At 42.9% G+C, this 25,100-nt stretch overlaps 1 protein-coding gene across 2 annotated transcripts in view; it reads right to left on the bottom strand.

The window, feature by feature from the left end:
- Positions 1-16,942: 16,942 nt before the first annotated feature.
- The window catches only part of SULT6B1 (sulfotransferase family 6B member 1), a 20,039-nt gene continuing 11,881 nt past the window's right edge, over positions 16,943-25,100 (bottom strand). For both annotated transcript variants that reach the window (XM_074989671.1, XM_074989670.1), the window contains exons 3-8: positions 22,649-22,761; positions 22,262-22,351; positions 21,116-21,242; positions 20,054-20,148; positions 19,595-19,751; positions 16,943-18,715 (exon numbers count right to left, since the gene is read on the bottom strand). In XM_074989671.1, the coding sequence (XP_074845772.1) occupies positions 18,585-18,715; positions 19,595-19,751; positions 20,054-20,148; positions 21,116-21,242; positions 22,262-22,351; positions 22,649-22,761 (713 nt within the window). In that variant the 3' untranslated portion in view covers positions 16,943-18,584. The remainder of the gene's footprint in view (positions 18,716-19,594; positions 19,752-20,053; positions 20,149-21,115; positions 21,243-22,261; positions 22,352-22,648; positions 22,762-25,100) is intronic.

The raw sequence follows: 25,100 nt of genomic DNA, 5'->3' as shown, positions 1-25,100 counted from the left end.
TAAGCTAGGAAGTGAGGATCTTTGCCCTGCTGTATTTCATACTCAAGATCACAGCAGAGCCAAAGACTAGAACCTACATCTCCTTAAACTCCTTACAGTGACTGAGCCAAATAGGCCATGCTGAGCTGGATGCTCAGCCGAAGTCACTGAAACTATGGCATGATCTGAAATAAAGTTCTCTAATGCCAGCATCAACCACTTAACAACTAAAGTTTGTGAAATAAAAATGTCTATCATTAAAAAATGAATAACTAGGAAGAGAAGAGAGAGTTACAATATGCCTTTAAATGTAAGAGTCTTCCAGTGTCCACTAGAATAAGGTCATTAATCAAGCTCAGTAGGGGGCGCTCACTGGTGCATTTAAGGCTGGCCTGTTTGTCCAAAGGTGACATCATATGGCTAAGGTCATTGTGAAGATAATAATATGCCACTGGTATGAAAAGATAGACAGACTAAAAACCTGCCCAAAAATGTTGGCTACAAATGTATGGGAACTGTAGAGCAGCTGTGCGATGAGGGAAGAATTACTGCTCTCTTGTGTGTAATGCACAGACACCATCAATATCAAAGCCTAAAATACAGGTGAAATATCTACAAAGATGTAGCCATAATCAAGCACAGCTAATATAATAAGCTTTGCATCATTTCAAGACAAAACAAGAGGCGGTATTCTCATCCAAGAGGCAGTATTTTCTCTTTCTCAATAATAAGTTAGGACCCTGATCTTTTAAATTCTTATGCACATGCTTAACTTCAAGCAGGTGAGTAATCCTACTGAAGCCAACTTTAATATTAAAGTTTAACTTTAATTAAACATCCACATAGTGATATCATAGTCCCACCATTCGTGTAGTTAGCACAGTTGTAGAATCACAGCATATTCTGAGCTTTGCTTATACCATCGCAGGAGCAAACTTAAAAAGACAAGACAATACAGCAGCAAAACCTAATGGGGAAAATAACTTTCAACAATATCTGTAAAAGTTGCAAGGTAGAACTGTGACTTTCAAGTCTACCAATAAAAAAGAAGGAGCCTTCCATGAAATATGAGCTAATTTTAGCTGCCTGTGTTGTTAATTTCTCAATATGCTGGCACTGAGGGACAATTGTTTAAAATGACATTTTTACTGCTTTCTGTTGCCATGTCATACCAGTTTCAAACTCCTCCTGTTTATGAAGCAAGGCAGCAACAGAAATGAACTGAGGATTTAAATAAAAGCCTATGAATTTCCAAGGCCCTAGGAACATAGTAAATCTGGCTAAAGAAATCTTGGGCCAGTTGTAAAAAGAAGCACTAGAGCTAAAAAAACCAGTTGTCAGGGAAAAGACCATTTAATTGAAAATATCATGGTGACCAGCCAAAGACATCAAAGGAATAGGTAAATATGTACAAATCATAAACAGATCAGCTAGCTCAAGAATGTATCTCTGCCTTTATTCAGATTTAAGTTGATCTAGTTAAATAGTAATATATACAAATTTTAAAAATATGCTATGTAAAGGGCTTCTTCCGGGGGGGCTGACCCTACAAACACTTGCAAGTGTGAGTAACTTTACTTACAGAGCTAGTTCCCATTGACTTCCATGGGTGCAGGTGGGTATTTAGCACTCTTAAATATGACGCTCCTTATTTAGGAACCCTCAATATGGACTAAGGAACTTAACTTTAGAAAATCTGTTTGGAAATTCTTGGCCTGACTTAATATTTTGAAAGATGCCAGCACTGAAGAAGTAGGTGCTAAGTACCTCTGAAATTCAGGCAATTTACCTAAGTTTAGGTGCTCTGGGGGAGACTTTAAAAGGCATGAAAAGCAAATAGCCATTCAAGTCCCATTGAATGTCAATGGAAGAGAAGTGCCTAACTGCCCTCAGTGCCTTTGAAAGTCTTCCCCAAAAAATATTTAGGCCTCAGTGAATTGGCAAAGATCAAACAGTGAGTCCCTGGCAAAGCCAAGAATAGAATCCAGACTGTAAAACATAGCTTTGGACTTTAGCAACAAGTGCTTACTTCAGCTAAAAAAAGGAAGGAAAGACATTCACATCTCTCTTTAATTCTTGAAGTCAAACTGGTACAACTTGTGACTCGATTCTGCAAACACAAAAGTTGTCCCATTGAAGACAATGGGACTACTGAGGTAAACATGGAATGCTCACAGAGTAAAAACAAACGGCATGAGGAAAGGCTTACAATGTTGAACCCTATGTTTTGCTTTCGTAAAAATGTGTGATGGCAACATGTGCAGTACTTTGCTAAGATACAAGAATCTGAACTTGGAATCCACAAACTTTCTTTGTCTCAATCAACTGATGTTTTGTTTGAAGACTGAGTTCCAAGTTCTTCTCTGGTTACTCCACTGTGGTCCATAAATTTGATGTGTGTGTGTGTGTGTTTTAAAAAAAAAAAACATATATATGTTTGTTTTTTTTAAAAAAGAGTACTTAGCATTCATTTTTGGCTTTTTCCAAAATTTTAACATATTTAGAATACTTTCTATTACTTGCTAAGACTATTTCATGTGGCTAATATACATTGGAAGGTGCTGATAGTCACAAAAAAAAAAGCAAGCTGTATCTGCAAGTTCCCCACAAACAGTTTGATAAACACCAGTGTTCAACTATGCTCGGTTTTGTTATCGCTGAAAGGTGACAAGTGCTCATATGCAACGCCAGCACCTGAAATGATCCGAGACTCTCATCTTAACTTATGAAATAGAATCTTCAACATCCATAAATTCTGTATATGTTGTCAGGAATGGATTTATGTAATTCTTGACAGAAGCCTTTGGCAGTCCATGAGAAGCATATGTAAAAACAACATTTGATCCCTCAAATTAAACAAGAGAACCTTAGATCCTCAAAGTTATTAGGCTCTGCTTTCCATGGAAGTTAGAAGCCTAAATATTGGTGAGGTTCTGGGCCCGAATTCTTTCATATATTTGCTTTGCCTGTGTGATTACGCCAAACTCAATTAAACTTGTAGAGGTGACTCTTTAAACGCTCTGGGGGATCCTGATCCTGCTTGCAGGCTAGGGGCTGTGTGGGAAAGCATGTGAGGCAGGCAGCGGACAGAGAGTTGGGTGAGTTGTGCCTCACTGTCTTTGGACGTAACATGCTTTCTCTGGGCATGTTTTGGGGTGGGGGGCTGTGTTATCATTGTGAATTCTGAGAAATTAATGTAACATTGCAATCTTTCAGCAAGAGTGCTATTTAATTTCTCTATGGCCACATCTACACAGGCAGCTTCTGTCAACAGAGGTCACTGTCGACAGAGAAAGCCCGGCAAAACTTCTGTTGACAGATTGCTTCTATGCACAAAGCGTGTCGAAAGAGCAATCCACTCTGTTGACAGAGAGCAGCCAGACTGCCCGGCCCTCTCTCGACAGAATAGCTGACCGGAAGATTTGCAAACAGGGCTGCCTGGGGAACCAGAAGCCCTCTCTGTTGACAGAAGTGTCTATACCAGGGCTTTTTTTCCAGCAGAGTGCAGTGGAGCTGTGTTCCGCCACCTTTTTTCCGAGTGTAGCCATTCTAGAAGCCAGTTGGGTGGGCCAGCTCCGAGTCACATGTGGAGCCATTAGCAGCTCTCACCCCTCGTTGTTCCAACTCCCTGCAGCACTGAAAGACTAGCACTCGATTTAATTGGCCAGCGAGAGATCTGACTGTTAAACCAATTACATTGCATTCTAGTTTTTCAGCCCAGCAAGGCACTGGGAGCTGTCCCTGCTGTGCTGCTGGAGGGCTTGGCTGAGAGGGAGCAGCAGTGGAGTTCTTGTGCAAGCTAGTAAGTGAATCCTGAGATTGGGGAGGTGATTTTTGGGGCTGCAAGGGGTGTGGGAGGTTAAGCCTGGGGGGCTGCGTGGAGGGAGGTTAAGCCTGGGCACGGAGGAGGGGGCAGCTTGGGCCCACACACGAGAGGCTGGTAGGGCCCCATGTGGAGCAGCTTGGGCCCCACTGTGGGCTTTAAGGGTCCCGCTGGGCAGCAGCTTGGGTTCCACGAGGGGCAGCTCAGGCCACACTGGGGGCTGGAAAGGCCCCTCTGGGGGCTAGAAGGGACCCACATGCGACAGCTTGGGCCCAGCTGGGGGCTGGTTGGCCCCATGCTGGGGGGAGTGGCAAAGTCACTGGGGGCAGTTTGCTCCCCCCCCCAAGACTGGTTAAGCTGCAGGGGGCAACTCAGCTCCCACAGGAGAGTATGTTGGGCCCTGCCAGGGGGCAGTTCAGGCCCCGCACAGGGCAGTTAAGCCATCAGAGGGGGCAGCTTGGGCCCCACACAGGGCAGTTTGTGGCCCCTGGGGGACGGTTAAGCCTCCAGGAGACAGCTTGGGCCCTGCACAGAGGACGTTTAGGCATAGGGGAGGTTGGGCCTCAGGACTGGTGGGAGGAGCACTTTGGGGCTTGAGTTCCTCCACCTTTTTCTCTAGAAAAAAGCACTGGTCTGCACAGGCACTCTGTTGATAACACACTGTTGACAGCAGCGCTATACCTGATCGGGGAGGGGTATAACGCTGCCAGCTGAACAGCTGAGTCTTGTCGACAAACTCCGGACAGAGTGCTTTAACCATGGAGCCATTTGGTGAGTTTTGTCAACAAAAACCCAGTTTTGTTCACAGAAGCTCCCATGTAGACATGGCCTCTGTGTGTGTGTGTGTCTCTGTGTGTGTGTGACGGAGAGAGAGTGGGTGGGTGGGTGTGCGTGCGCACGCTGGGAACATTCCAGAAAACAAGCATGCAAATTTGGCAGTAGAACCATATATGCTTCACTTAAAGAAAGCCAACTAGAAACTGTTGGGAAACAAATGTAGTATAACTTGTGTAGGTCTAGATTATAGTATGTGTTACAGCAGAGCCAGGGAACAATGAGAGTACTAAAAGGGAGATATGTAGGGAGAGTAGGGAAGGCACCTACTGCACAGGCTAATTGAAGCACCTGTAGCCAATTAAGGCCCAGTCAGGAACCTAATAAAATCTCCCTGCGTTAGGCAGACAGGGTGGAGTGACAAAGCAGAAGAGACTGGAATTTGGTTTTTGATATTCGAGAGACTAGAGAATGGGAGGAGGCAAGACCCTGTCCCAGCATCAAGGACCCAGGGTAACTCAGACCAAGGCAGCAGGGGAAGAAGGAAAGAAACCTGCAGAATTTGAGAGGGGCTTGTGCTCAGACCTCTTCCCTACTGCCTTCCTGGGACGCTCATGGGCCGTTGGTGCCCCAAGAGTAGGCAACTCCTGAAGTACTGGCCTCAGCCAAGAAGAGGACAGGACCCACCGCAGCAAAGCCCAGGTTAATGGTCATCATGCTGCACTCCCTTTCTGGCTCCAAGAATTTAAATCCAGCACTGATAATGGGGAGCCCTTGCTAAACACACGTGGGGGGGCGGGAACGGGGGTTGTCTGCCTGGCTCCAGAAGAAGGGGAAGGGTTGTTGAGAAAGCAGGACTCAGACTGACAGTCATCAGGAACAACACTCCAACATCAAGGAACAACATCAAGAGGCCAACACTCCAAGTCAGCCTGACAACTGAGAGGGAGAGCAGGCTAATGAGGGAGTCAGGAGGCCAGGGGAAGTCCTGTCCTCCTTGGGAGCTGGATTTGCCTGGGTCAGACAGAGTGGGGCTGAGCTAAGGAGAAAGCAGGGGCATATTCCGAGCTGGGGAGTGGACCAGTGACATCAAGAGAACCTCAGAAGCAGTCCAGGGAGCAGATTCATGCTGGGAGCAACAAAAGCCAGAGAAATAGCCCAGGAAGCAGGTCAATGCTGGGGCAGAGCTGCAGGAGCAGGCCAGAGAGCAGAGCTATTCTGGGAGAACTTTGGCAACCCAAGCCAGAGGGGCCAGAGAAGCAGCTCAGGGAGCTGCAGGCAGAGTAGCATCCATGCTGAGGAGAGTGGGGCTGGGACTGGAGCAGTCTGGCGCCAGGTGGGGTGAGCACCTAGGCTCAGTGGGGTGGGGGAGGGACCCTGGACAGAGGACCCAACACAGATACCCCGAGCTAATGGTCCTTGCAGAACAGACAGGGAAGGGGATCCCAACCCCAAGGGGATGCTGATGCTGGGAAGAAGGGTCCTGCTACCTATAGCCGGAAAGTGTGTGGCTGCTGCCAGAACAAGTGTCCAACCCTCAGCATCCCTGCGGTAGAGACAGGGCCTGAGCAAGAAGCCTCTGACATGTGAGAAACCGAATGCGAACTGCCCTTATGTTCCAGAGGCTGCTGTTTGCAATGTCTCCCACCACAGCTCTGCTGCACTGCTTTGTTTTCCTCTCGCCCTTCCCATTTTTCCTAATGTTTTTTTAAAAATGTTGTTCAATAACGTGTATTTGCTTTGACCTGTAGGTAGTGATCAGTAAGTCAGGGAAGCAGCTAGGGTGGAGAGAACACCTTACAATGGGGACACCTTAGCCCAACAATGGGCAACCCAACCTAGTGAGCGGGCTGCATGAGTGGCTCTAATTCATCACAGTGGGCCGCAGGATTGTCATAACCAAGATGGGCTCCTGGGAGAGGGTCATTTAGCTAACTGCTCTTGCATGCCTAGAATGTGCTGGGTGTGTGCGCTGAACCATAGCGGTGCTTTGGTCAGCTGCAGAGGGAGCACACAGGTTTCTCAGCCAATATTGTGTGCAATTAACACACCCCTTACTTCACTTGCCTTTGCTTTCCATGCATGATGCTTTAGTAATACCACCAGGGAAGAAAGCTACGCACATGGAAACCAAGGGAATCTGGCAAACCTGTGCATGGGCAACAGTAAACAAAATGTTGGTGGTGGGGCACACATAGAAGCCCAAGGGGATGCATGTGGGCCACAGGTTGCTCACCACTGTCCTATCCCCTATCCCAAGTGACCACAACAAGGTAGGAGGTCAAGCCCATCAGGAATCCTGTGCCCAGCCTTGTTGGGATTACATGAACTCTGCCACCTGGCAGAATGGCAGGAGAGCTCTCAAGGTAGGGCTCTGGGTAAAGGAAGCAGAAGCAGGACCTCGGTCCCATTTCATGGGGGGGTAGTGTAGAAGCCAGGAAAACTTCCCCGCAATAGTGGGGCCATGCCCCCCAACATACAAGCTGGAATTCCATTCCTTTTAGTGTCATTGGCAAGACTGCCTTTGACTTCAAAAGGAGCTGGACTGGGTTCCAGTGCAATACATCTGTAAAATTAGTTAACCTAGTTTATGCCACAGAATAAGTCTACTGATGCAGCTGCCAATACAGCAGGAATGATTTTTGTCCCACTGCTACTGAGAAAAACATTTATGTAGGAGCAGAGTGTAACACAGCACTTAGACATTCAGATTCGGAAGAGCTTTGCATTTGATGACAGAAAAAGTATCTTTTATCATTATAAAAATTCCACAATTCTGTTGTGCTCTCCAAAGGAAAATATCAGTTTTTTTAAAAAAAAAAAAACTAGATTAGCTCCAAATTAGAGTATTAATTAAATGCCAGTGTCATGCAAACAGCACTAGAGAAGGAAACAGAAAAAAGATTACCAGAAAGATGTCAAGCACATATCCCCGCAGGAAGGATCTTTTATATTTAAGGGGCCAAAAGAAACAATTCATTATACTGAATTTTGCCCAAATTACTCACAGTATTAGAAGGAACCTAATTTAAAATTTAATGGAATCCTTCAGAAAGCTACCATGCCGTACTTACACAAATGATTATAAAAGGGGCAACATGGCCACTTGCTAATTTTAGATATTACTTTATGTAAATAACGCAACTATAGTTGTCTGAAGAATTCCATCTCTGATGCTGTGAATAATTAAACAGTTTCTTTTGTCGCTTAAAATGCCAAGAAGCCATTTACAGAAACTCCCTGCGTGACAACTTAACAACCATCTAAGCAAAATAATCACATCGCTTCGGATTACTAATATGCATAATGGAAGCCCAACCAACCATTATGTTCAGATAAGTAAATAAAAGTTTACAAAAACTCAGTATTCTAATACTTGGATTAATTCTAAACACGCTGTCTCTACAAGGAAGCAAAGTTTAAGTAGTTGCTCCAAGATTAAATCACATGTGCATTTAGGTTGACCATTAAAAATATTACTGTGAATGTCAATGTCAATAAACCCATCCTTCATGACTTTATCTAGTTCTTTTTACTTTAACCTGGTTATACTTTTGGCCTTCACCACATCCTATGGCAATGAGTTCCACAGGCTAATTACACCTTGTGCAAGAAATAATTTTGTTTACTTGCTGCCTATTAATTTAATTGGGTTTTGTGTTGTAGGAAAGGTAAACAACACTTTTCTGTTCACCTTTTCTATATCATTAAAGTGTTTATAAACCACTATCGTATTCTGCCCCGCCCGCCCCCGGCCACCCTTACTCATCTCTTTTCTAAGCAGAACAGACAATCTTTTCAGTCTCAGCTCCAGTGGAAGACATTCCTTACCCTTGTCTACTACCCTTCTCTGAACCTGTTGTGATTCCACAATATCTTTTTTACAATGCAGGGTCCAGAACTGGACTCAATGGTCAAGATATAGGGTTTATGTAGTGGCATTACGATATAATATTTGTTTTCTTCTTCATCATTGTAATTTACATTAATTTTCTTTTTGCTTTTTTAAAGCCTTGATCATGCAAACTTTTATAAATGTGCTCAGTTTTAAGCCCATGAGTAATTGCTTTGATATTTTGGAACATCCATGTGTACAGCCAATGATCAAATTTACTCTAAGCAAAGAGATGTTTCTTTCCTAACTGAAACATGATGCCTAAAGCTAAAAAAACAGAGAGCACAATAAAGGAACCTTAACATTCATATTTTTAAAATATTATTTTGAAGCCTGCCTTCTCTAGGGAGGGCTAGATTTTTTTAAGCCCCTGGGGTTGGCAATATTGAAACTACCTTGAATCTGAAAGACAAAGTAGACTCTTTCCATTTTATACATCAGCACAGTGATAACTATTCTATAACTGAACCATAAAAAATCATTGTTAACAGAATGTAATAGAACAGAATAGAATCCAGCACACTATCCCAGACTGGCCGGAATAAAAAAGTAGGTTAAAAATTAAAACACAAAAATCACCCTCCCATTCAGCGTCATCGCCGCTACTTCAACATCCTCTTCTTTGGCCTTGACAAATGCAGGCTTGGCCCACTCATATCCATTCAGAATATTGTTGCAAAGATCATTTACCTAGCTTGTCACTTTGACCAGGGCACTCCTCTCTTTGCAACCCTCCGTTAGCGCTCCCTTCTTTGTTGCACCAAACATAAGGTATATGTGTCCACTTTCAAGACCCTTCATGGCCAGTTTCTACACCGTCTAGCTCCACTCATAAGCTATCAAGAGATGTCATTTCCTATTTCTGCCAGTGAGGCCAGCCTTGATCCTCTACCTGTTAAATTTTGAAACAAGCACCGTCCTGCTTTCTTCCAATCTGCCCCACACAGCTGAGAGGAGCTCTCTGTAAAAGGCCACAAAGCTACCTCCTTATTCTTCAGATCCTTCCTTTAAAGCTTTCCTTTGCCATGATGGGAGAGGAGGGGAAATGGGGTGTCAAAACCACTCTCCACCATGCTAACTAATATTGTCTCATTGTTTCCTTGTGTTCCCCCACTGTTGCTATATGTCTGTTGACTCATGTTTTGCACTGAAGTCATAAGTCATCGTCATAATCAACAACCGTGGGCTCAGCGCTAGTTGGTGTCTGATGCCTCTCTCACTATTTCTTTCCATCTTTCCCTGTCCAGTGCAGAGTGGCTTAGTTTCTGCAGACCAGTTCCATACCAATCTACTATCTCTTCTAGCCATTCTCTGTGGGGTCTGCCTCTCCTACTTGTCCATTATGCCAAATACCAGGGTCTTGATTTTTTGTTCATCATTCATTCTGCAAATATGACCAGATCACTATAACTTGCATTGTATAACTTTCTGCAGTAAGTTCTCTTTCAGCTGTATCTTCCTACATAATGAGCCATCATTTTTGGTGGGTGTTTGTGTGTATGTAGCACCTGGCACAGTGGACCTTGGTCCATGACTGGCTCCTATCAGGTACCACAATAGTCATGTTTTTGTCACGTCAGACATTGAATTCTCACAGAAAGTAGATATGTTGAAAAAGAAGCACTGACTTTTACATAGCCATAATTGTTAAATATGAAGAATTAATACCTTGTTTTCCAGGACAAGAAAGGTAAATATTTGAGGTGCTTCTTTTCACATTTTCTTTACTTGGATGGGGGTCACAATTAAATTGCTGAATTAGGACTTTTTCCAAGACAGCCCCCCCTCTTTCTAGGGGCAACACTTCCAGGCCCTGATATAGAGAGTGGGGCAACTGGCAGCTAAGAATTGGCCCTTCAAACAGGTGTGCTGGGGGAGCAGAATTAATGTATGTGCTGGGGAAATGGACAATAGTATTAAGTCATATGAAAAAGGAGACAGAAGACTTTGTACAAGTATGTAAATGTAAGCTGTGGAAAGGTATGCAAATATAGCTCAGTTGAGCCCCAGGGATCCATGCCTATCCTTTGCTTCCTTTTGTTTTAATTTGTTCTGCTGTTTGTGCTCGTTCCTATGAAACTAACTGCTAGCACTTTGTGGTGGCGTTCCTCCCGCCACACACACAATTGAGCTTCTCTGTACTCCGTAAAAACAAGCAGTCCTGTAGCACCATAAAGGCTAACAAATATTATCTAACAAATAAAATTGTTAGTCTTTAAGGTGCTACAGGACTGCTTGTTTTTGTGCAGCTACAGTCTAACACGGCTACCCTGTAAGACTCTATGCTCTGATTCTTTTGCTGTGCATGCTTCACTGGTATATTAGCATTTGTCTTCCTTGCACCCCGTCCCTATCCAAAAAGCAGCACTATCACAGGGCTCTAGGTTACACTAGTTCTTTTCTTTTTTTTACTGCCACTGATTTTTAGGTAATTCTGAATTTTGAAGTGTTTTCCTTTGAAGCAAATTCTAGTTGGTTCTTGTTCTGTAGGCACAGACAGCCATGGTGGTCTGTGTCTTCACAAAACAAAAAAAAACATAAGTGAGTCTGCCCCATGAAAGCTCCTCACCTAATAAATAACTTTGTCAGTCTTTAAAGTGCTACATGACTGCTGGTTTGTTTTGTTCTCTAGGGTTAGTCATGGTGGTGACTGGCTTTGTATTGACAGCAGTTGTTACAGGTACTATTCTGCATTACATAGATGTCTTTCTCCACTAATGCCTTTTTCCATCTCTTTAATTGCCTTTTAGGCTTATAGTCTGCAGTCCACTTTTTTTTTTTTTGCAGGTGGGTGGGAGGCAGGGAAAGCCCCTGTAAAGCCTTATTCTGCAGCGTATACAAAACATTCCCAGTGAAAAATGCAACAAAGAGCTCTGCAGCCTCTGTCATTCACGGCACTAAACCAATGAAATCACCCATGTATACAATGCATGCTCTGTTTGCTGTGTTTTAGCTTGTTTGTTTAGAGACACTGTTTGTGCCACAGGACTCTAAAGCTGCATCTACACGTGCACGCTACTTCGAAGTAGCGGCACCAACTTCGACGTTAGGCGGCGAGACGTCGAAGTCGCTAACCTCATGAGGAGATAGGAATAGCGCCCTACTTCGACGTTCAACGTCGAAGTAGGGACCGTGTAGACGATCCGCGTCCCGCAACGTCGAAATTGCTGGGTCCTCCATGGCGGCCATCAGCTGGGGGGTTGAGAGATGCTCTCTCTCCAGCCCCTGCAGGGCTCTATGGTCACCGTGGGCAGCAGCCCTTAGCCCAGGGCTTCTGGCTGCTTCTGCGGCAGCTGGGGATCTATGCTGCAGGCACAGGGTCTGCAACCAGTTGTCAGCTCTGTGTATCTTGTGTTGTTTAGTGCAACTGTGTCTGGGAGGGGCCCTTTAAGGGAGCGGCTTGCTGTTGAGTCCGCCCTGTGATCCTGTCTGCAGCTGTGCCTGGCATCCCTATTTTGATGTGTGCTACTTTGACCTGTAGACGTTCCCTCGCTGCGCCTATTTCGATGTTGGGCTGAGCAACGTCGAAGTTGAACATCGACGTTGCCGGCCCTGGAGGACGTGTAGACGTTATTCATCGAAATAGACTATTTCGATGTCGCAACATTGAAATAAACTATTTCGATGTTGGCTGCACGTGTAGACGTAGCCATAGAGTCCTGGGGCTGGGACTGGTAGTGTGTTAGAAGATTAGAATGGAATGAAAGCTGTACAGAGCACAAACATCTGGCAGAAGAATGACACGAGCATGGTGTGGTAATCTGTAGAAACAAGTCAAAGAAATCTCTGTTTTGGAAAAAGAAAATGAAGAAAGAGAAAGAAAATAACCCCTATGATTCATATGATGTATGCAATGTCCACAGTGATTTTTTCATGTCATTTTCCCTTTAAAAAAGAACCCTGTGCTTTTAGTTATACTGAAAATACTCAGTAGGGAGAGCACGGCTTATTGACTTGTTCCTCTGGTTTGTATTAAACTGTGCCTCAAGCTAGGCCAGTGATGGTGGCAACAAAAGAGGCAGCTGCCCCAGGATCTGGCAATTTAAAAGGGCCTGGGGCTCCTGGTTGCCACTGCCACTATAATAGGAGCAGCAGTGGCCAGAGGCCCAGGTTCTTTAAATCACAGCTGGAGTCCCAGACAGGGCAGGTCAGGCAGTGCTGAGGGAGGCTGGCCTAACCAATGCAACTCCTTTTGCCTAAGGCCTTGTCCCTTCCAGAGGCCCAGAACTACCCTCCCACTTTGCCCAGACCCCAGTAGCTCTGTCAGCAGTCCTGACCTCATGCAGGAAAGTAATGCATTTTATAATTGGGAAAAGGGTTACACAGCACTAATGAGTAAGAGGCAGGGAAGACAGTTTTACTGGCTTATAAAAAGTAAAACGTTAGAACTCACTAGAAACACAAAGAGAACATTTCAATAAACTCTCATTTTCACAAGAACATAAAACTCCCAAGACACTAACTTGAAAGCATCCTGTCATTCCCCTGCTGCACCATATGTTCTGTAAAGTCTATAAGCAAGCATCTATCTTTCAGCATTAAGTCTCTATAAAGTTCTTCCAGCCAATCTTGCTGAAACAAAATGAGTTGTGAAATTTGGAAAGTTTCTATTCAAGGGCACACTGAATATTTGCATGTTTAAGCACAGCACACTGTTTGGATCTTTCTACACGTGATACACACTGTACAAGGAACTTTTACTCAAAGCAAACAGTGATGTGATGTTTATTGTTCTATAATATATTGGGCGGGGGGGGGGGGTTTCAATGCATTTTCATTTGTGGATCCTTAACACATTTCAATCGGAAGTGAAGACCTCTTTGGAAATCTTAGCTATAAGCTACAGACTCTGTTTTAAGTCCTGTTAGCTGAAATTACTAGACGTATTAATGTTAAAAAAGTGTTGTAGCAATTAATAGTAAGTTTATCACCATAAATATGACTGTAGATAAATAGCCTTTTTATCTGAAAATTTCAATAACGCACTCAAACATTTAATTGACATAATGTACTGCCACATACTGTTTCCTTTTCTTACTTCTTCTCTACATAGACCCTGGGCTAGTAACGTCTACAATAAACATAAACCAATTTCATTTCACCCTCCCAAATATATGTTGCCCAGCACCGTATTAGAAAGAAAGGTGCTTTATCCTGCCAAAAGCTTCTTATTCAGACATTCGGAATAAGGTGTTAGTATTCTTCCCAAAGCACCATCATTAAAGTGAATACAATTGTAGATAATTGGTATGGTAATGTAATAGGTACAATTGTGCTTCAATCCCACCTTCATTACAAATCCATTTGGCATCCATTCTAATCACCGTGCTACCCTTGCGAAGAATTTATTTGATGTTTCTGTGGATGTCATATGTGCCTCGTGCTTTTATGGCGCTTCTATTGTAAGCCAACATTAATTATATTTCCCATTAGTGCACTGCAAAATGCTGCTATATGAAATACTTGGATTTTTAAATGAGAAAATTGAGTTCATTTCAGTCTGCTTTGATCACATTTTACCTTTTATTATACTTTGGTACTATAATTCTCTTCCTTTTCAGTCAGGTTATTGACATCCTGAATACACAGAGGGAACTATATTTCTTATAGAAGATGTACACTATTGTTTCCCCTTTCCGGGATTTCTGTCATTTCCACTAGCATTTTAAAATATTTTACTGCTTTATGTTTGTTACTGAGCTCATAAAAGATGGAAGGAAACAGACTAATAGAGCGCTATCTGCTGCTCGTTAGAGATGGAGACATACTAAATAGCCACAACAGCAGACTACTGATGGAAGAGATATGTGAGGCAGATTCTAAATAACCTTAGGTATAAAAACTGAGCTCCAAAACTGTGTTCAGAGGAAAAAAAATTTTATTCTTCCAGAGTTGAAAAGTCTAACTTTTTCCCCAGATGTTATCTATCAGAGCTGCTGAACACCAAAATATAAAGGGGAAACTGCCAATGGAATTGGGACTGTCCTTCCCTGTGCATGGCTGAGAGAATGTAGGACTGGTGTTTTCCTGTGATTTCAGTTCTAATTATTTGCCAACTTTGCATTTTTTAATTTAATTTTGAGTCAGGTCTTTTGTACAAGGCTTGACATAATGTGTGTCAACTGACACACAACCTGTGGAACAACACGCTGAACGACTGGATGTAATTTTGGATTGGTGGACTTTCTGACCCCGCTGTTACACAGGAATTTCCTTTGCTTACATAAAGATGATCTAGTCCAGGGGTCGGCAACCTGTGGCTCCAGGGCTGCATGGGGCTCTTTAAGGAGCCATTTGTGGCTCCGAGTGCTACTGCTGCTGACTCCTCTTGCTGCTGTTTAAACAAAAAGCTAAATTAAGTTGCCTGCTATTAAACCAACTGAATTTAGTGTTTTGGTTTAAGTGACAGCAGCCTCCAGAGCCACTGAGTGATCGTCTGTGGCAGGGAACCCTGGAAAAGAAAAGCTGGCAGGGCAGGGAGCCACTCGCACTGCACATAGGGGAAGCGCTAAGTTGGCAGGAGAGCTGTAGGGAAGGGTGGCTGAGTTTGCCCCTGCTGGAGCTGTGCAGCTGCGCTGAGAAAGAGGGTGCAGGGGAGAGGATTGGGGCTGAGCAGTGTTGTCTGAAGCCGATTAATGTTGGGGATGGGGGGGGTTTGGGGCTGAGAGGAGTTAAACCTGGGGATGGGAAGTGGGTTTGTGGAAAGGGGAATAAATCTTTTGGAAAGGGGGCAGATTTTGGGGGCTGAGGCAGGTAAAGCCTGGAGATGGGGGTAACAACTTTCTAGCTGGTACAAATCATTGTGTGTGCACGGTTCTTAAAATAGGGGTGACAAAAGTACAGTTTGAAGTTATTTATTAAGGACTGTCTCATAGTCACATGCATTACAGGTGTTAAACTACTGATTTTGTAACTGAATTTGAAAAAATAGCTCTTCCTGCTCTTTCAGTTGCAGAACCTTGATCTAGTCTGATCCCATTCGGTAATGCCAATGGCCTCAGAAGGAGAATGTTCTATTCTGCTTTGCCGGTTGAGTCCCAAAGGGGAGTTCCAAGGGGGAGGAACCAAAGAGACCTCCAGCCTCAAAAGCTAGAAAAGGAAGAGCCATTGGCTTGCTTGTCTGAAATGCCTGATGTCATAGCTGCAGCTGCCAGGTTTGGCAGATGACTATGCAATGTCAACAGGTCTAATAAAGAGGCTTTTGCTTTCTCCTCCCTCCTGAAGGGCAGAAGCCATCTCAGATTTGACATCTACAAGCAAGTGTGTGGACTGAGCCATTGATCGATGGATCTCATCTTCTAGGACACCACTAGTGAGTGACTAAACCAATCCTTTGTCAGCAGAGCCCATTACAAATGTCACATAAAAATCCACCAACTGCAAGTGTTGTACATTCTTTTCAAATGCTACGCTTTTCCTGTAATACCTGGATACATGTCTCTAAAAGCATTTGAGAGCCTGTACAATGGTTTGCTGCCAGCACTGCTGAAGTTGTCCTCACTCTACTTCCCCCTGCACCACCACTATCATCACATGCACTGCACCCTGCCACCCCAAAAAAAAAAATTCGTAATGATGCTCCTGATCTTTAGGACTCTGTTGTACTGATTGACACTATTTGGCTGCCAGTGTGTGTTGATGTTGTCTGAACCCGTCAGCTGCGATAAAGCCTCAGTTCTTTTACATGGGTAGGGAGGTTAAAAGTGCAATCACACCATTCCTTTCCTGCATTTATTTGAAGCAAATACTCCTTCTGCCAGTCCATTTATCTCACTTGCAACGATTGTTTCTGGGACAGAAGCTGGCAGTCATCATTGAAAAGGAAAGTGAGAAAGGAAACAAAAGACAAGACCAAGAAAGCAAAAACACAAGCCAAGCTCAAACCGTCAATCTGTCATCTTCATTCTCCAGGTATCTATCAAGGGGCTAGGGATGGGCTAGCAACTCTAGTTAACTCCTCAGGTCTGCAACATCCATCTTTCTCAAGAAACAATGGAAGGCTGCTACAAAGGGTTCATTTATATAGACTCCGTTAAATAAATCTCCTGGAAAATCAATTTAACATAGTGAATAGATTTCCAATGACTTCATCAGCTTTGAGTAATGGTCGTACTTTAATGTATTCTACACAGAGTTCTATGAAATAACACAACTTTGCAACTCAAATCAGTTTTAAAAACAGGGATAGGCCCTGAAATCCTTCCTCATCCAATTACTCCCATTGAACTCAATGATACTAATCACACGCGACTGTCAGTTCACAAACTGACTGTGCAGATGTTACCTTTAATATATATTTAAATCTATAGGCCTACAGTGAACTGTGCAGTTCATCAACATTAAAGAATATACAAAAGGTTAAAATGTACCCTTGTCTTAGTTAAAGTCCCTCCATCCCCATCCCCCTCCTAGCTAGATCCTGGGCCTGGGATTTTGTGAAGATTGCCCTGCCCCCCCCTTTCCCCCGCTCTGACACTTCTTGCTTCAAACAAGGGGGCAGCAAGGGGATGGAGCCTTAGCTCTTCCCCTGCCAGAGTAACTGGCTCAGTGCAAATGGGAGAAGTAAATGACACCCTTTCAAGGGCTGGTGTAACTTGTTCATTACCTAGAGCAGAAGGGGAGAAAGGAAGGAATTGTGCTTTAGCTGGATGTCTCTTGAGATAATATTAATAATATTAGAAACATAGCTCATTTTCCAGCAATGAGCCTGGGCTCCTTGAGTTATAGGAACTGGAGAGGGAAAAATCCTAGCATGTCTAGTCTATCCCCCTGCCTCCGTACAATTTTTCTTTATAATACATGCTCAAGCGCTTTTGCCAGACTAGTTTTAAATAATGCACGTGATACGAAGGTGTAGAAACCTGTTGGAACACTTTCACCGTTAGGGTATGTCTAAACTGGAGGCTTCTGTTGGGAGACTGGAGGTCTCTCAACAGAAGTCTGCTGCATCAGGAGCATTCTCCTAACATCCTGGTCTTCCTTGTTCTACAAGGAAGAAGGGTGGTGTCGGCAGAGGGGTTTTCCTGACATTTGGCTCCATGTGGACAGGCCAAATGTCAGGAAAGCCTCTCCCACAGAACTGCTGGCCGGAGATATGCAAATTGGTTGCACAATTTGCGTATCTTTTGCCAGCAATGCTCGGCAATCTAGACATAGACTGACGGTTCAGGAAATGTTTTCTGACATGCGCTCTAAACATGTCTTTCCTCAGTTTCATTCCATTATTCCTAGATATTTCAGCACTAATCAGTTCCACTCTTTCTGCTCTAATACAATAATGGAGACATATCAATCCATAGTGCATAGTTACATTATTTCGTTCCTTAGACATCCCTGATCGCTTTTATTGCTTTTTTGTGAATTTTCCCCTGTTTAGCTAAGGTCTTCTGGTGTCTGGGTGTCCTAAATTACATGAGTAATCCTGGTATGGTCTCCCCACAGTCACACACAGAAGGCATGTCATGTCCCTGGTCCATGATAGAAAATCTTTGGATTTACAGTCTAAAACTGAATTGGGGTTTTGGTTGCCACTGTCAAATTACAAATACATTAATTCACTAGAAGCCCACAAGCAACTTTCAGTCTCTTTGCAAGTACCCTGCTCCCATTAAGTTCCCTCATTCCAGTTTGCACTCACCACTCTAGTTTCCTTTTCATTATGTCTCTGCCTTCAGTAGTCTTTATATTATACTTCCCAATTTAGCAAAAACAGTGAACTTTTGGACAGTGTCATTTATGTGTCTCTCAACTTGCTTACATCAAAATTTCACATGGATATACTCATTCAGGCTTCAATTCTGCAAACCATATAAGCATAACTTGCATGAAATTAAATTATCCTATCTCCAATCAACAATACATTTACACTCCCGCTTATTTTATGAGTCATCCCATTGACTATACTAGGATTGAAACAGATGCTTAAATGAAGCAGGTGCTAAGTGCTTTCCCAAGCTGAAGCCTGCATGCTGATGGTAAGACAGAAATGTCATAGAAATGTGATCCTACAATATTACACTGACAAGTTACAAATTACAACTGAGATACTTGTCCTAATTTAAACTATCCCTTGTAGAGTACATAAAAACGTAAAAGCATATATCAAAGTGATTCTCAGGCCTTGCAGTACACATTGTACTTCAGATGTGCTTCCAGCTTGGTTCCGCCTAAACACTCTTTAAATTTAGCATCCATTTCCTGGCTTTGAGCTTCAGTAAAAAGATTCTTCCAATCTCCAACAACACCTGGAAAAAACAAAAGAAAGAAAAAGATAGCCTTGACTACAATGAATATAAGGACTAATTTAAAAGAAGAATGATTCCTTTATTATGATATTTGGGGACAATGCATGTTTATGTGCTACACATGAACATTTGATCAGAGGAGGTAAACTGTATACAAGGCCCAAACCAGCATTGACTGCACCTTGTGTAGTCATTTACACCTCTACAAGGTGAGAATAAAGAGTAGATATAACACTTTGGTTCTCATTTGGTTGTTTTCATGTTGGTGTGAAAGACTGTACAAGTTTCAAAGCAAAGGCCCAAAGTGTGTGTAAGTGTGACTCAAGACTGCAAAGACAGATTGTCTCCACCTGCAAAATTTGGATGCAGATTTTGAACATCCCCAAATCTGAGGATGTCTGGAGCTGGGGTTTTCGTCTGACCCATTCCAAAGACAGTTATCAACCTACAGTTTGCTTAGATCCAAGATTTTAATTCAGGTCCATAATTCCATTAGTGCCTTAAAAACTCAAGAAGGAAAGTCTACAGAGATTTAATAACCTAAATCAGGATTCAGAACTCATTCCTTCTCTCACAGAAATCAGTAGGAACCTCTCCATTGCTTTCATGGGAACTGGTGAAAACCATGACTGAATAGCATACCATTTGTGCTATGCTTCTAGGAAACAGGGCAATCCAAAGTAGTCTATTAAATGATTTTGACCCACGTGGAAAGATCAAGCAATTCTGTAAAAGTGCCATCTATGTTTCTCTAGCCATTTCTAAGCTAGATAACCAGGAGGGAAGAAAGAGTGATTGCCTCCTGTTCCAGATTCCTGTCAGAATTAAATAAAATGTAGCCATTGACATTCTTTGGATGTTTTAAAAAACACAATTTACCTTTACGGAAGAGAATTGGGCCAATTGAACCATAGAGCTCCTGGGATTTCTCTCTCATTGCTTGGAAGCTACCTCTGTCTGCAATAGATTGAATCCGTTCTGCTGTTGGAGAGAATCCAAAGAATTCAGCTATTTTCTGCACTCCAGTAGTCAGGTTCTGAAAGTAAAGTAATGAAAAGGATAACCTGCTATGCTTGCTCAGGAGGGAAAAAAAAAAGAAAAAAAGGAGTTCCCTGTTTGACAGGTATGTGACTTTCACCCATTAACAATAATTTCAGAAGCAGCGCATTTTATAGCACCTTGATGCTAAGCGCTACAAGTTTGCATCTATGCTCAACTTACTGCTTTAAGATGCTTCAGGCATAATTATATCTCACTGAAGTCACTAGAAGCTTTACCACTGACATGAGTAGGATCAAGATTAGATAAGCCTTGCCCTACAGATATCAACAGCTTTACCTCTTTCAGGTCTTCATATGTTATAATCATAACATTTTCATCTTCAATGTGTTTGTTCCAGGCAACCGCATGGTCAAAATAGGATCCCCAGCTGACTGAAAATGAAGTAGAAAACAAACTTCAGCCTGTATGTTTAATAATCATGCTTTTATTTCTCTCTAGCTAAGAATCACTTTCTCTTGCCTTCAGGTTATACCCAGCAGAGAAACATAACAGCACATCTCTTCAGTTATACCCAGCAAAAAAACATAACAGGACATCTCTTCAGTTATGCAGTGTTGTATAACGGAGAAGGCAAGATTTCTCTTGGATGCCTGTAGGCTAGAGTTTTATGACCTGAAGCATGGCCTTCTCTATACAGTTGTTTTAGCTTCCATAAGAACATAGGCTTTTATTAAGGATGTTTCTGAGCTGCCAAATCTAGATCTGCACTTCCCTACATTTTGGAAGTGGTTCAAACTCTGGCTGTGTCGAGACTAGCCCCGAACTTCGAAGGGAGCTTGGTAATTAAGGTGTCGGGAGGTTACTAATAAAGTGCTGCGGTGCATATGCAGCACTCCATTAGTCAAAATCTCCCCCGTGTCAAACTTCAAAGTTGCTGCGGGGGAGATTTTGACTAATGAAGTGCTGCATATGCACCGCAGCACTTTATTAGTAACCTCCCGACACCTTAATTACCATGCCCCCTTTGAAGTTCGGGGCTAGTCTAGACATAGCGTGTGATTTTTGGTTTGGCCCCAGATGCAGAAACTTCAATGTCTTCACTAGCATTTTTGAGTCTGAACACATCTTGCTTGAAGCTGGCCCTAATTGGCAGAAGTTTTGCAGAAGTTTTGCAGAAGACATTCAACTACTACTCAAGGGACAACCTAGTGCTACTTTGGGGCATTATCTTAGAGCTTTCCTCATAATCTGGATTTTAGTTGCATCCAATCTTGAAGAATAACTACCAATTATTTTTAGCATTACATAGTTGTTTTCATATTGGCCCTGTTTAGATTGTCTGAAATATTTTTTCCTACTGCTTAATCTTTCAGATACATTCAAAAATAGTACTTGTACCTTTTCCACTCATGAACTCTGAGAAGAACTCATCCCAGGAGCTATAACTGGGGACATTTGGAGCATTGTTATGGAAATGGAAAAATGAGGCAGCTGTATCTTTAGGGTTTCGAAACAACACCAGTATCTGGAGTGGAAGCAAGAGGTTAGGAGTTTTTAAATCTTTTCTTTTCCTAGATAACAACAGTGATAGTACAGCTAAATATTATGTCACCAGTAACGAGCAGTAACTATTGAATATTGTAAGACATGAAAAGCAAACTCAAAATGATGTTCACAATAAAGTCCCTGGCCACTTTTAAAGCTTGAGCTTGTGCTCACAGAATCATAAAAATGAGAGACTGAAAAAGCCTGTACTCCTGTCATTAAAATCCTTCCCTGTCTATCGGTGCATGGCTCTCTATTGTTACCTTAGACTTGGTGAATTTCCACTGCAAGTTACAGCTTGTTATTGTGCAAAGTGCTATTGCTGTGTCCTTTAGGAAACTGTAGCTGTGCTATCCCCTTTTATTCCCATTTTTCTATGTTATGTCAACAATTATTTCAACTCTTTTGGATAGTTACTGTAAACATTTTTGATCACATGGGATGTATAGGAATTTTAAAAACTTAACAAAAGATCAGCTACAACATAGTTATAATCAATATCTCCCTTTGGTCACCTTCCTCACCTTCTGCTTCTTGTTTCTCCATCCCTTCCTTAACTGAAAATATCTATTATGGCCCAGATAGACAATGTTGTTGGTTTGTAATAAGCTGTTAAGGCTTCAGCTGTTTGTCCTTTTGCATATGAGAATCCATAGAGGTTGCTAAATCAACACACCCATCACTACACTATCCCTTCCCATCCTTCCCTCTGGCACAAAAGACTGAGGGCAGCTGTAAAGTTCTGCACTCCAATGATTCTTGGCCAGCGGAACAGCTTCTAGAGAGCTGTTCTTGCTGATGTCAGTTAAAGCAACCCCAAAGCTGCTCTAAGTTACATCACATATTAACTGGGCTAAGGAGGGGAAGTGTAAAAGTAACTTAGAATCACCTTCCCATCAATATCACTACCTTGTATCCTGACCCTAGTGATCGATATGAACTGTAGGATGCTGTTGAAATATTATAGAAATGGATATTGACAGACAACAGGAAGTTCACCTTGGCTTTATTCTTGAAGATAGATTTGGGGAGATTATCATAATGAAGGTGTGTTGCCAAAATCCTTGGAGATGGTAACTTTTTCATCCTCTTTAAACATAAATAGAAAACGAAATACATAAATAAAAATACAGTTTCATTCTCAAAAATTTTGAACAAATAGACTAAGGGAGTATAATTTTGTTACCTGGGTACATCCTCCATCTGAAATGTTGGCACTTGTGGAATAGCACATTCTTGTGCTAATCAAAATGCAGTACTTATCTCGGGTTTTTCTTCAGAAGAAAAACCTACACACGCTAGATTATTTAATTTGAATTCTTATATATAGGCACGAGAGAAAGAAATACCAGATTTTAATTGTTTTAGTAGTTATTCCCTACTAACCTCATATTTTTCTGGATCTCCACATTCAATAAATGGCAGTTCCATGTTTTCTTGTTTAGTCTGGGAAGTTGTAAATAGCAAATCTCTTAATAGCTGGATAAGCCAATTAGCACCTGGACAAACAAAAAATACAATGGATAAGAAGCTTATTGAAGATATCTGAACCTTCTCATTAAATTGCTTAATGCAGTATAATATCCATTTGCCAATGTGAAAAATACTACTACTGAAACTCTCAAATGACTAACAGTTTTAAAAACAAAATCCTAAATGGCTGCTTGACAGTCTGCACTTTGGGCTTTATTCTGCCTAGCCCCCATAAGGGTCCACTTTACTGAGGCTCTGTCTACACTAGGTAAAGTAAGTTGACTGCAGATATGCAATTCTAGCCGTGGCAACTGCATAGATAGAATTAACCTATCTGCTCTCAGCTTACTTGGCCATCCCTACTGAACAAGGTTGACAGGAGAGTTTCTCCCGTCAACCTCCCTTACTCCTTGCATCTCACGAGGAGTACAGGGTTGACTGTGACCCCAAGAGGTTGATTTCACGCATCCATATCAGACACGTGAAATCGAACCCCAGAAGATCGACCCTGAGTCTGAAACATAGCCTGAAACCTAATGGTGGGTGGAATATGAATAAAATTTAGTCTTTTATGTATTTGAATATATTTTAAAATATTTCTAAAACAGAGACTAACAATAAGGAGGACATGGCTCCTTCCCCTGCAATAACCAGGGGAAGGGTTTGCATGTAGGACACTCACCAAAAGGTTCAGATCATTCTGTCAGTGAGAAACAAACCAGCAGCTCTACACTCCTGGATCCTACACTTCTCTGCACTGGGTCTGGAATCCGCTGCCCCATCACCTCTCTGACTACCTGAAATGGTTGCTCCCATTGAACTGTATTGTTCGGTCCATTTCCACCCCACCTGTTTCTACTCCTTGGAATCACCTTTTCCGAGTTTTCCATGAGTACTCTGCTCTAAAGATAGCAGCACAATTCACTGCTGGTTGCCACAGAGAGGGGGCGAGGGTGGATGACAACGTATATCCTAGGTCTGTGGTATCATCTCCTGGTCCCTGTGGAGATCCCCTGGAAAGGTTTTTCTTGGGATCCACAGAGATGATGCTGATGAGTTGACTGAGCCATAACCTCATGAGCACTGAGAAATCCCGAGTGCCAGAAACAACAGAAATCCACGATGCAATCAGCTTTATCCTCACATTTGTTTGGAAAACTGTTGCCTAAAAGGACGTTATCCATCCTCCATTTTTCTCCCTAACTTCCTCACTTTTCAGTCTCTTGTCGTCTTGTGTTTTCATGTTGGCTATTGATTGTTTTAACCCATTGGGGTAGAGATAATGTCTTTATATTCACCTAAAGCACTACAGCCGTGTCTACACGTGCATGCTACTTCGAAATAGCGGCACTAACTTCGAAATAGCGCCCGTCACGGCTACACGTGTTGGGCACTATTTCGATGTTAACATCGACGTTAGGCGGCGAGACGTTGAAGCCGCTAACCCCATGAGGGGATGGGAATAGCACCCTACTTCGAAGTTGAACGTCGAAGTAGGGCACATGGAGACGATCCGCGTCCTGCACCATCGAAATAGCAGGGTCCGCCATGGTGGCCATCAGCTGAGGGGTTGAGAGACGCTCTCTCTCCAGCCCCTGCGGGGCTCTATGGTCACCGTGTGCAGCAGCCCTTAGCCCAGGGCTTCTGGCTGCTGCTGCTGCAGCTGGGGATCCGTGCTGCATGCACAGGGTCTGCAACCAGTTGTCGGCTCTGTGGATCTTGTGTTGTTTAGTGCAACTGTGTCTGGGAGGGGCCCTTTAAGGGAGCGGCTTGCTGTTGAGTCCGCCCTGTGACCCTGTCTGCAGCTGTGCCTGGCACCCTTATTTCGATGTGTGCTACTGCGGCATGTAGACGTTCCCTCGCAGCGCCTATTTCGATGTGGTGCTGCCCAACGTCGATGTTGAACGTTGACGTTGCCAGCCCTGGAGGACGTGTAGCCGTTATTCATCGAAATAGCCTATTTCGATGTCGCTACATCGAAATAAGCTACTTTGATGTAGGCTTCACGTGTAGACGTAGCTTGTGTGTGCCTGTGCTGCTTTATAAATAATAATCTCATCCTCAGTGGGGTTCTCTGTAAAAAAGGGTTAATTGTACCTTCCTATTTAATGTTATTGTGAGGCTCAATTCCTGAACTGGTGAAATTCACCCTTGTACAAGGCTTATAAACCACTTAAATCCTACTTAAGCATCAAAAGCCAAATGAGGACCTGGTGCTCGATCTCAAATGATCTACTGGACTTTCTCTGGCCCTTTGTGCAGAGGTGAATTCACCCTACTCTTTGTAAAGTGCCTTAAAATCCCCAAGCAGCAGATGCTGTAAAAGTGCCAATTATTATTATTTCTTCGTTCATGTCCTTATTGC

This window comes from Carettochelys insculpta, chromosome 3 (assembly GCF_033958435.1).
Source record: "Carettochelys insculpta isolate YL-2023 chromosome 3, ASM3395843v1, whole genome shotgun sequence".
NCBI classification, from domain to species: domain Eukaryota; kingdom Metazoa; phylum Chordata; order Testudines; family Carettochelyidae; genus Carettochelys; species Carettochelys insculpta.
Note: the sequence above shows the minus strand (reverse complement) of the source record. Positions and strands in the feature narration are given on the sequence as shown.